General features: G+C 37.8%; 1 protein-coding gene across 4 annotated transcripts in view; it reads right to left on the reverse strand.

Moving 5' to 3' along the window:
* Nucleotides 1-13,114, reverse strand: part of arhgef6 (Rac/Cdc42 guanine nucleotide exchange factor (GEF) 6) — a 59,925-nt gene that overhangs the window by 18,884 nt on the left and 27,927 nt on the right. For all 4 annotated transcript variants that reach the window (XM_062999813.1, XM_062999812.1, XM_062999811.1 and 1 more), the window contains 3 exons: nucleotides 12,225-12,347; nucleotides 2,848-2,986; nucleotides 2,710-2,769 (listed from right to left, as the gene is read on the reverse strand). In XM_062999813.1, the coding sequence (XP_062855883.1) occupies nucleotides 2,710-2,769; nucleotides 2,848-2,986; nucleotides 12,225-12,347 (322 nt within the window). The remainder of the gene's footprint in view (nucleotides 1-2,709; nucleotides 2,770-2,847; nucleotides 2,987-12,224; nucleotides 12,348-13,114) is intronic.

Below are 13,114 nucleotides of genomic sequence, written 5' to 3' on the forward strand. Positions count from 1 at the left end.
ACAGTCAGCATTTCTTATTTGCATAAGAGATGCTGTCCCAGTGTCTGAGGGTTGTCATACAGTAGTGGAGAAAGTGCACAGTTTGGAAAAATAAAGCATAATTAGCTTGATCTTAAATTATACTAACCTTTAAAAGTACAACAAATTCTAAAAAGTTATTTAAATTGTGTTCTTTGCCGAGTTCAGGAATTAACTGAATGCAAGGTTCTGTAGTCATAACACACTGAGGTTTAGAACAGTGGTTTAGTGGATTGCAAACCAAAACTGGGTCACAGACAAGCATGAAACTAATTATTGGTGTCTCCAGGAGCACATGTAAGAGAAGTTTTGTTTAAGTTGGCAAGCCAATGCCCCCTCACTCGTCTGAGGTAATAAACTCATGGGATTTAAGAAGGCAGCTTGGGAACAGTCATGGGAGATTATTTTGAATTTGACTTTAGTAGATTTGGTTTGTTATGCTCTGCCATGCTCTTGTCTGTTAGTCCATGCTCTTGTCTGTTAGTCCATGCTCTTGTCTGTTAGTCCATGCTCTTGTCTGTTTGTCCATGCTCTTGTCTGTTTGTCCATGCTCTTGTCTGTTTGTCCATGCTCTTGTTTATACTCTTGTTTATGTTTATGCTCATGTTTAAGTCTTGTTTAGGGATAGTCGTGTTCAAGTTTTGTGTTAGTTAGTTCATGTGTAGCTTTAGCTTTTGTTAGCAGTTAGTTTAGCTTAGCAATTAGCTTAGGTAATGTGTTTGTGAGTCTTGTCTTGTGTCTTTTGTTATTATTAAAACATTTTGTTAAAAAGTCTCTGCAAGTGTGTCCGCCCCTCTTGTCTCGTCTTAGCCCAATACGTTACAGAAATGTTTACAGGTTAGAAATAAAACTTCTGAGTAAAGTTAGATGGATTCCTGACAAATGTGAGTCCTAAATCAAAACCACAGGTCTGGAGTAGAGCTGACCTTTTTTTTTTTTTTTTTTTTTTACTTCAATTTCATTGCAGACAGTATGAATTCAAAATATTTCATGTTTTGCCTGGTCAACTTGATTTTATTTGTTAATATATACCTCCATTCCTGCATTTTAGGCCTGCAACACATTCCAAAAAAAGTTGGGACGGTAAAGCATTTACCACTTTATAATGTTACCATTCATTCTGGCACAATTCTGGCAGGATACCCAACGATCAGGTGTTATTTTGACCAATTCTTCCTGCAAACACGTCTTAACAAAATGGGATTGTCGTCTTATTTTTAATTTCAAAATTCTCCACACATTCTCTATTGGGGACCGATCAGGACTGCAGGCAGGCCAGTCCAGTACCCGTACCCTTTTCTTTCGCAGCCATGCCTTTGTAATGTATGCAGGAATAGTTTTTAAATTCACTTGCATATTTAGGAACTCTCATACAGTCATACATGAGATATAAGGGGATAGAAAGGCCAAATTCTTTATCATTTATCAACATGTTAAATTTTAGAGAATAGACAAATGAAAAGAGACTTCTAAAAATCCCAATTTCCACTGTTATTTCAGAAGCTACAAACCTAACCATGAAGCCCAAAAGTCCTCAAGTGGCTGAAATGCAGGAATGAATGTATGTTTATTAACAAATAAAATGAAGCTGACCGGACAAAATATGAAATTTCTGGAGAACATGATGAAACACAATAATGGAAACAATTGAAATCACACTGCACGTCTGCGACATAACAGTTATCAGAGAAATGTTGAGAAATGTCAACATTTGAATTGAATGTCCCAACTTTTCTGGAAACAGGGTTTGTATATGGACCAGACTATGAAAATGCAGTAACGGAATCAAATAAATGCAATCAAAATGACCTTAAATTTTGAAAATATTTAGATGTTGTAGAGAATATAAGCTATAACCTGAAACCTTTGCCATTTGAAAGATTTGAAAGATCAACTTATTGTTTGTTTAGTGAGGATTGTAGCTGCTAAGTGCTTTGGATCTAGTAAAAAAATGATCTAATAAAGAGATTATAACATGAATATGGGTTCATAATTTCTGACTTGGGGTTGTTCAACTTTTCTGTGTATTATAAACTTGTAAGATTTTAGCTAGACAGAACATCTAAGCTTTCAATTCCCACAATTCAGAATTTGGATGTTTTTGTGCTTTTCTGTGCTTTTGTCACTCACATTAAGAGTCGAGTCCCTCTGCACTGCCTAGTTTGGCCTGCAGATAAGGCACGGAGGTGTGTGATCTATCAATTCCCCAGACTGGCTTCATGAACGGTAGTTTGTTCCAAGTGGAAGGTTTCCAATGTATCATGGCTTCTCTCTTTTTTGTGTGCCAGCTCACACTTGCATTTTCTCTGAAGCCAGATGTCAGCGTTTTTTTGGTTTGGTTTTGGTTTCTGGGAACTGTTCCGGTCGTGTTTTAGGGCCTTGTTAAAGAGTCGCACAGTGAGTAAAAGGGAAATGAATGAAGTGAGAGCAAAATATGCCCAAGTGATAACAATATTAATGTACTTTCACTTTATTACTTTCCACCTTACCTAACTGATGTAAAATTAAATCTACACAATGAAAGTGAAAGATTTTTTTAATCTAACATATCAAACCAATAAAAGATGCAAACAAAGACTAGCTGAGCTGCCAACTGAAAGTAACACATTAACACAGCAGTCAGATTTTGTGTGTGTGAGCACTTGACACATTGTTAAGCAGAGGGATGAGTCACTCATAGCAGTTACATACCACCAGATATTTAAAAGCAACTGTTGCTTTTAGGATGTCGCTGTAGTCTGGGTGAGCTTCCTGTAGGAGAAAAAGAAATGGTTTAGAGGCTCACATTTAAAAAACATTTTTAACAAGAGGTTTAAGGTCTGATTTTACCTCAACGTGCCTCTCGAGCTCCTGCAGGAGGGTGGGATATTTCTCCAACCTCATGAAGGGCTTGCTCAGGCTGGTGGTCAGAGTCAGGATGCCGGGGGCATTGGCACCCTGGCCCTCCATGAATTTATCCAGCTCCTCACTGGCAACACAAACAAACCAAAGTAATGAAATGTTATTGTGTCTCTGATTTGGATTTGTCAATACAGACATGTTCATATGTATAAGACAAAATACAGCAGTTTAGCCCAGTGGTGGTCAGTCCTCAGAACGCCGTCAGTGTTCTCCTAGGTTCTCCAACATACCTAAACTTCATCTCAATTTCACATTATGTTGATTTGTTAGTGAATAATGAGTTAACATCATCTCTTCTTCTATTTCTTTTCCTTTTAGCTGCTCCCAATAAGGGTCACCACAGTGGATCATTCGTCTGCATCTTGCCCTTTTCTGAGCGTCCACCTCTGTCACCCCAACCTCCTCCATAAACCTCCTCTTTGGCCTTCCCTTCATTTGCCTGCATGGCTGAGTTGGTCTAACTAATAGAAGCAAAATAAACTTTTGCTCTTTTCCCAGTATGTTTTTCCCACCTCCCAAAAATATGCCAGTCTGTTTGAGTAAGGATGTAATGCAATGAAATAGGACTCACAGTCTTACATTTTGCGCATTTAGCAGATGCTCTTATCCAGAGCGACTTACTAAAGTGCTTCCATAGTGAACATCACCTTACTCTAGTTTAAGTAGACAACAGTCCAAGAACACAAATCAGCTGAATACCCTGTTAGAACCAAAGTTTTTTTTTATAATGCAAGAAATAAATAAGAACATTAGTAAGTTGTTAGTTCTCAGCTTAAGTGCTTAGTAAAGATGTGGGTTTTAATCGTCTTTTAAAGACAGCGAGAGACTCAGATGTTCAGACAGACAAGGGAAGCTTGTTCCACCACTTGAGTGCTAGTACAGAGAAGAGCCTTGATGCTGGTCTTCCTTGAGTTCTGGGTGGAGGATCAAGTAGTGGCTCGAAGGTTGCATGGTACAGAGTGGGGTTTTATTAGACCTCAAAGGTAGCTTGGGGCTGGTCCATTTTTGGCCTTGTAGGCGAGCATCAGTGTTTTAAACTGAATGCGGGCAGCTACAGGAAGCCAGTGAAGGGAACGCAGCAGTGGGGTGATGTGGCAGTGTTTAGGTTGGTTAAAAAACAGGCGAGCAGCTACATTTTGGATGAGTTGTAAGGGTTTAATAGTGGACATAGGAGCACCTGCCAGGAGGGAGTTGCAGTAGTCCAACTGTGAGATTACAAGTGATTATACAAGAATCTGAGAGGCTTCCAAGGAGAGAAAGGGACGAATCTTCTTGATGTTGTAGAGGAGGAACCAGCATGATCTTGTTAGCTGGTTATCTAGGACAACACTTAGATTTCGTACATTATCATATGGTCTGATCTGGAAGTCATCAAGAGAGATGACTAGGTCTTGGGTTGGAGATTAATCTCCAGGAATATAGAAGCTTACTACTACTAGTCTCACTCGACTTGATCCTCCACCCAGGACTCGAGGAAGACAAGCATCAAGGCTGTTCTCTGTTCTAGCGCCGAAGTGGTGGAATGAACTTCCTCTGTCTGTCCGAACATCTGAGTCTCTTGCTGTCTTTAAAAAACGATTAAAAACCCACCTTTTTACTAAACACTTAGGCTAACTTGTACTTATTTACTAACATTTTGTTCCATTCTTTTCCATTTCAAAAAAAAAAAAAAAACTTTGGTTCTAACAGGTTTTAGCAGATTTATGTTCTTCGACTGTTGTTTACCTAAACTTGAGAAATAAAATGTTCACTATAGAAGCACTTTTGTAAGTCGCTCTGGATAAGAGCGTCTGCTAAATGCTGAAAATGTAAATGTAAATGTAAATGAATATGTAACAGCTCTGTCTTGATAGGCTTAAATTTTAAATGGTGAGCTGACATCTTTAGAACTTAAACCTTTACAGATGCTGTGCAATTATATTTCAACAAAACATTAAGTTTCCCAGAGATCTGTAATCTGTCTGAGGTGGGACAGTGTAGTTTCACTTTGTGTAATGTTTGGTGGGAGCTGTGAAGTAATATGGTCTGTTCTAAATATAGGGCTTTTCTCACAGATATGCCCCCTGATATAACCTAGCTGGAGTTGGAAAGTTAGTTTTCTTTAAATAGATTATTAGATCAAACTGAGGGAAAATTTTAAAGGAGTCACACAACAGACATGGTTACATACATGCTTGTTGGAAAACTGATATTTTTCATGGTAACACTGCCTACTGAAACCATGATCATTGGGTTCTTGACACCTTAACCATCATCTGTATTATAGGTGGGTGTAATATCTCATAAGTCTTTAGTTGAATTCTTAGTCTTTTAGAATAGTTTAAATTAGGGCTGTCAAACGATTAAAATTTTTAATCGCGATTAATCTCAGAATTTCATATAGTTAATCGCGATTAATCGCATTAAAAAAAATCTGTGTAAATGTTATAGAAAACAAGGTTTTTTAAGTGAAATGTTACAATTAAAATGGTGAACACATTTTATGCTATATGTACTGATGTTAAAAACTGCTGGGACAAGAGAAAACTGTAAGGGAGTTTTATTCACTCACATACTAGGCAGTAATACTATCCAGCAGAGACCCTCGACTTCGTATAAATGTCAGATTTTAGGTTAAAATTTCTCCATCAGCAAACATTGTAGATCAGCGGTGCTTTAGGTGGGATAAGGCGTAGTTATTGTAACAGACTTTTCTGTGGTTGTATTGTGACAATGGTTTGATGGACGTTTCTACACGAAGTGAGTGTGTTTTGACCCTTTTGGGCTTCCATAGTTCATGGACTAACGTGCTTGACTCAGCTTTCCGGTATTTGGTACCGTAACAGAATAAGTAAAAAAAAAGTGTCCTGCTCCCGACAACTTGTGAATATAGCGTGTATTTATTTCTTTATTAAGAAAGTGCATCCCTACAACGCTCGGTTACATTATGATAACAAACCGCAAATGAAAAACGGTGGCAAGTCCGACATTAAAACGTTTGTTCTACCAGTCAAGTCTCAACATGAACTAGAATTTGCGTTAACGGCACTATTTTTTTTAATCGCGTTAAATTGAAATCGCGTTAATGCGTTATTATCGCGTTAACTTCGACAGCCCTAGTTTAAATGCATGACAATCTCAAATTATCATGTCAAATTATTATTCAGGCGTTCCAATAATTTCACATCGGATGTTTCTGGCAGAAAAGGGTCTTATGAGTAACTTTTGTTAGTGAATCAATACAATTAAAATCAAGTTTCTATTCACTTAAAAACAACAAGTCTGCTATGCAAGTCTTGAGAATTTCATTCTTCCTGACTGAATAATTAAAACAATACACACACATTTAATGTATGTACTTTATGACCAGTCAAATATACACAACACAATTTATAATTTCTATGGCCATGGTGATGGTGGACGCTGGCGCATTTGGCTGCCGCTACCGTTACCGTATTTTATCGTATTTTATTGTATTTTTATCGTTTTTCGTTTTCATCTTTTTACACACCTTGTGGCTCTATTTCTTTTATGTTACTTTTGATACTTTTATTTGTTTTTTTGATACTTTTTGTTCTTTCTACTGTACATCGCGTCTGCGGCCGGTGGTGAACGGTGGATGAGTTTTCCTGGGATCGGCACAATGTTGAACTATTCTGTTGACCAGCTGAGGAAGTTCAACAATTGCACTACTCCATCGTGTATTTCAGTCATCAAACAGCTTGGACTCCTTCGCCGGCCTCCTTATATTCACAGGGGCTCCCGGAGAAAGCTTGTTTATTTTCGAAACGGTAACGCTATTTCATCCTTCTGGTCAGCCGTGCGCACTGCCGCTCCGCAAACACATCTTCAGAGCACTGCTGCCTTGCACACTAGTAGCGGTGTAGTCTCCATGACAACGCTGTCCACGGAGTGGACTTTGCAAATCTCCGTTCTCTTCCTCGTTCCTCACAGCCAACTACACAACAATACCACTTGAAAATGGCATTGCTTAATGTTCGTTCACTCAACACAAAAAGTACTGTACTTAGTGAATTTATATCTGACAGTGAACTAGACTTTTTCTGTCTCACTGAAACTTGGCATAAACCCTTGGATTATTTTACGTTAAATCAGACCACGCCAATGGGATACTCGTATATTGATGAACCTCGTATGGAAGGGCGAGGTGGTGGTGTTGCTGCAGTCTATAGGGATGATATTAAAATAACCACTTTGTCTTTTCCTGCTGCTCTTTCTTTTGAACACCTGGCTTTCAAGTTGTCAGGGCCTACTCCTCTGGTCACTGCTGTAGTTTATCGTCCGCCAAAGCCAAACGCTTCCTTTCTCTCTGATTTTTCAGATTTTTTAACCCAGCTTAGTGCCCTCTCATCCTCTGTACTGCTTATAAGTGATTTTAACATCCATATTGATGACAACAACTGTAAATTTGCCAGGGAATTTTTGGAATTGTTACAGTGTTTTAATTGTTACAGTGTTTTAATTTCACACAACATATAAATTTTCCAACTCATAAAAAAGGTCATACTCTTGACCTTGTCTGCTCTACTGGTGTCCTAGTTCATCAGCCGTCCAGCCATGACCTTACTGTCTCTGATCATTTGACAATCATCATGGACATTGAGGTCACTAAGCCCATCACTAGAGCTAAACATAAAATATCCTTCAGGAATCTTCAATATATCTCTCCCTCTGCTTTCTCAGATTCTCTTGTTAAAAAGATGTCTGTCTGTCCTGTACTGTCTAGTAATTCATCTGACCTTGTCGATTACTATAATGACACTCGCCTCATGTCTTGATGAGCTGGCTCCTTTGAGAACCAAATTTGTTTCATTTAGTCATTCTGCACCATGGTACACAATTGAGCTTCACCAAATGAAATCCCGTAAACGCCAGCTTGAAAGACTTTATAAGAAAACCGGTCTAACAGTACATTATCAGATTTATTCTGATTATCTTCAACATTACAAAGACGCTCTTACGGCAGCCCGATCCACTTACTATTCCGAACTCATACATGCTGGATCAACAAATCCTAAGACTCTCTTTTCCACAATAAATAAACTTCTCAAACCAGTTGACAATACTACCAATTCCTTTACAGTTGACAAGTGTAACTCTTACCTCTCATTTTTTCTAACAAAAGTTGAGAATATCCACAATTTTCTGACAGTTTCCCCTGTCATCTCTGTTTCTCCGCCTGTCTCACCTCAATTTATTTCCCAGCCTCTGTCTCAGTTCTCACCTGTGTCTCATTTGGACCTATCTGAGATCTTGACAGGGATGCGAAGCTCCACTTGTGTTTTGGATCCTGCTCCATCAAAACTTGTTAAGGGTTGTTTTCCAGTTATCTCATCACTTATCACAGAGATAATCAATTCCTCTCTTAGTTCTGGCTCAGTCCCTCAATCACTCAAATTGGCTGCTGTTACTCCCATACTTAAAAAACCTGGACTTGACTCTAACATTATGAGTAACTTTTGGCCCATTTCCAATCTTCCATTTCTGTCGAAAATACTGGAACGTGTTGTTGCCTCACAGCTCAAAGATCACCTAAATTCCAATAATCTATTTGAATCATTTCAGTCTGGTTTCCGCCCCCAGCACAGCACTGAGTCAGCCCTCCTCAAAGTCACAAATGACCTTCTTCTTTCCTCAGACTCTGGACAAATTAATATTCTCGTCCTCCTTGATCTTACTGCAGCTTTTGACACCATTAATCACTCCATTCTTCTGTCCCGCCTTGAATCCTCTGTCAACATCACTGGTACTGCCCTTTTGTGGTTAAGGTCATATCTCGTAAACAGACAACAGTTTGTTAATATCAACAATTGTAGTTCTGCCATTGCTCCACTGTCCCAAGGCGTTCCCCAAGGCTTAGTGTTAGGTCCCCTTTTGTTTATTCTTTATATGCTCCCCCTTGGTGACATCATACGTCGGCATGGTTTACATTTCCACTGCTATGCTGATGATATTCAGCTTTACATCTCCTCCAAATCCATTAATACTGAACTTCACTCCACTCTGACAAATTGCATCACTGAAATGAAATTGTGGATGAAAGCTAATTTCCTCAAATTAAACTGTGAAAAATCAGATATGATCATCGTAGGTCCTACATCCCTGGCAAAAACCACAAAAAAATTTTAAATTACCATTGATAATGACACTTTGTCTCCGTCTTCTAACATCCGAAATCTTGGTGTAATTTTTGATAGCAACCTCTCTTTTGACCTCCATGTAAATCACATCACCAAAACTGCTTTCTTTCATCTAAAAAACATAGCACGTCTACGTCCATCACTCTCCTTTTCTGCCGCCGAAACCTTGATTCATGCTTTTATTACATCCAGAATTGATTATTGCAATAGCATCCTTTATGGTACATCTAACAAAATCCTAAAAAAACTTCAGTATATCCAGAATTCAGCTGCTCGCCTCCTTACTCATACTCGCTCCCGTGATCATATTACACCTGTTCTCCAAAAACTTCATTGGCTTCCCGTTGCTCAACGCATTCAATTCAAAATTCTTCTATTCACTCACAAAGCTCTCCATAATCAGGCCCCATCCTACCTCACCGACCTGCTCCATCAGCACATTCCCTCCCGTAGCCTTCGCTCTTCTGAGGCTAACCTACTGTCCATACCCTCTAGGACCAAGCACCGGACCTGGGGTGACAGGGCCTTTTCCATAGCTGCTCCATCTTTATGGAATGCTCTCCCCAAACACCTACGAGATTGTCCTGACCTGTCCAAATTCAAGTCACTTCTCAAAACTCATCTATTCAGAGTGGCATTTAACTTGTAACAACACGAAATAAATGCTTTTATTTTTGCTATTCTTTTTAATAGTTTTATACTTAGATCACGACAGAAATGTGAAGTCCTAAAACTTGTAAAGTTTTCAGTTTCCTGATTGCATGTGAATCTGTCCTGTTTCTGTCTAATTTTAAGAATTTGTTCTATATTTGTTGTTCTCTCTCATAATTTAGCTAATTTTAAATGAACTGTCTTATGCTGCTCTCTTTGTTTTTATCTTAATTATTCTTGATGTTGATGTACTATTTTGATTTTGTACTATGATTTGTATGGTGTATGTATTTGTTTTGATTATTTGTCTTATGTAAAGCGTCTTTGAGTATTTTGCAAAGCGCTATATAAATAAAATGTATTATTATTATTATAATTTCGATTATTCACCTGGTGGAACTGGGCACTCAGATGGCACAGTGGGTGGTATGATATGTTTAAAATACGCTATATGGCCAAAAGTATTTGGACGCCTGACTATGGGCTTGCTGGACGCCCATTTCAAAAACACAAACGGTGTTGAAATCGAGTGACCTCTATGTGATCTTTTCAGCTACAACAACAGCTACATTTCTGAGATGGATTCTTACAAGATTTTGAAATATGTCTTTTGGAATTTGTGCCTATTCATCTGAAAGAGCATTTGTACAGCTAGGCACTGATGTTGGATGTTCAATTTCATACCAAAGCTGTTCAGATGGGCTGAACTGGAGTTTCTTGAAACCACGATTTTCTTCATGTCTTTATAGAGCTTGCTTTGTGCACAGAGAAAAGGGTCTTTCCTAAACTGTTGCTGCAAAATTGGAGGCATATCATTTTCTATAATTAGATGGGGTGTCCCAATATGCGTGTTCATATATTGTAGAACTATATGTACATACTGATTCCAGTAATTTGTACCAGTAAGTTACTTATTCTAATGCTTGATAAAAGAAGGTAATAAAAGTAATACTATTTGCACAATTATTAATTTATACAAATCAGTTTGGAATTACCTGCTTACCCTGTTAAAACAATTCTCTTCTATGTATGCCTAAAAGACATGTTTTTTTATGTGTAAAGCAACACATTTAATCCAGTAAGATTTCCAAAGAAGAATCTATTTCTAGCGGTGGTTTATGACACACACATGGCCTTTAGATTCGTTATCAAAAATGCTGAATCTAAGCAACTGTTTGGTTAAGTTTTAAAAGCCGAGTCTTTCACCTAATCCAAAAGTGAGATGATTCATCACAACACTCGCTTTCACTCAGTGTACTCGCTGTGGAAAATGCTGCAAAATGTTGCAACAATAGATGCTTTGTTTGAGTGCAAACAAAAATGTGAAGATGCCTTCATCAGCAGAACCGCAACTATAGATATCCTGTTGGGTTAAGGCCAGCTTCCTGTGTGTGTGGGGCTCGCATTTAATGCTTGCTGCTTGATTTAGATTCTAATGTAGGCATTCATAAATAGTGTCACACTCACCACGCCACCAGATGTGTTTATTTTATATTTTTAGGTTACAAAAAGCAGAAGTAAAGCACTGGTAGAAGTACTCTCAGCCAACACGAGTTTGACTGTAGCAGGTAGATTACAAGCATTACAGCGCCATCTGGTGGAGAGTTCTTACAATTACATAAAGGCAACCTTCAATGTATTAGGACAGTGGTTCCCAAAGTGGGGGTGTAAATTGTCACTTTATATTGTTTTGTTTAATACAATTTAATTAACTATTATATACAGTGTGTCCCAGGTGGAGCAGTCTGGGTCCTTTCTGTGTGGAGTTTGCATGTCTTTCCGTGTCCATGTGGGTTTCCTCCGGGTGCTCCGGTTTCCTCCCACAGTCCAAAGACATGCAAGTGAGGTGAATTGGAGACAAATTGTTCATGACTGTATTCGATATAACCTTGTGAACTGATGAACCTTGTGTAATATAACTACTGTTCCTGTCATGAATGTAAACAAAGTGTAAAACATGACGTTAAAATCCTAATAAACAAACAATATAAATATATTATAATTGTAAAATTATTACTTAATTATAAGAGTTAATTATTTATAATCTGAGGGTACGAGTAGGGGTGCACTGCATTCAGTATTAAATAGTATAAACCAAATTATCTAATAGCAGAATCTTATTTATAAAGTAGGTGCCAATAAGACACTACAGCTGAATAGAAATATTCTTAACAATAGATCTCTTTTTTTATTAGTTTCATCAACGGCTTTATCCTGGTCAGGGTCTGTACAGGAACACCCTGGACAGGGAGCCAATCCATCAGAGGATATTGGCTATCTTCACAAACCCAGGGATTTGACTCTAGCATTAGAGATCGCAGCGCCAACTGAGTGCCACCTTCACAAAATATGTCCTTATGAACTTTTGTCAGTTAAATACTGATATAAAGTAATACTTTATATTAGACTTTTAAACTATTTTATTTATTTATTCATATTTAAAAAGACAAATTCCCAAATGCCCTCTTAGTTAAACATTTTAATAGGTGCATCAGTTTGTATGACAGAACAGACCTGTGTTCAGTGAGCACGGCCACTGCGGAAGGGTGACTGGAGCAGTAGGACAGGTACAGTGTACGGATCTGGCACATCAGGCTCAAAAAACAGCCACCAATACGCTGCTGACTCTCTGGCATCCTGAAAAACCAAAAATCCAACAATGTCTTAGTTAGAAGTCCTAAAGAGTTCATTTAAAGCAAAATCTAGGTTAGTGTTATAAGTCCTTCTTTACTTTGAGGGGGAAAAAAAATTCTGAATTGTACATTAACTGATTAACATTTAAACAAAGATCACTATGCCACAATGTAATAAAATGCCAGATAAGGTAAAAAAAAAAAAAAACACATAAAAATATATTTATATATGTCTCGAAAGGATTAGAAAGCCATTTCTATGGCTCCAGGACTCCACCAAAACACAATGAGAGCCATCACCTCCAAATAGAGTAAATTTAGAATTGTGTTGAAAAATATTTTTAGAAGTTCTTATTGTCTCAATCATTTAGTGCTACAATATGCAATAACAGAGGCAGCCGAGAACATGCAAGGGTAATCTGAGGACAGGAATTGAAAAAAAAAAAAAAACAGTTTCATTGCACTTGCATTTTTGAGTTAAATATGGGGTATCCTGTTTCAAAACAGTAACAGATGGTAGATATGAACAGCAGACTGTATCAGTGTCTGTTTTAAGGTAGTTCTTCAATGTTAAATTACTGCAAAAAATGAAGTTATTGCTTCACCTGTAATTATTTATGAAATAGATTATTTTAACTCTCTTAGAAATGGCTTGACTCGCATGTCCACTGGAACATCAATGCATTCTTATTTCAGCATTAAATACAGATAAAAAATCAATATAGAAGGCTATTGTAATTAAATATTTGCACTGTTGGTACAGTAAAATAT

This window comes from Trichomycterus rosablanca, chromosome 8 (assembly GCF_030014385.1).
Source record: "Trichomycterus rosablanca isolate fTriRos1 chromosome 8, fTriRos1.hap1, whole genome shotgun sequence".
In the NCBI taxonomy this organism is placed as follows: domain Eukaryota; kingdom Metazoa; phylum Chordata; class Actinopteri; order Siluriformes; family Trichomycteridae; genus Trichomycterus; species Trichomycterus rosablanca.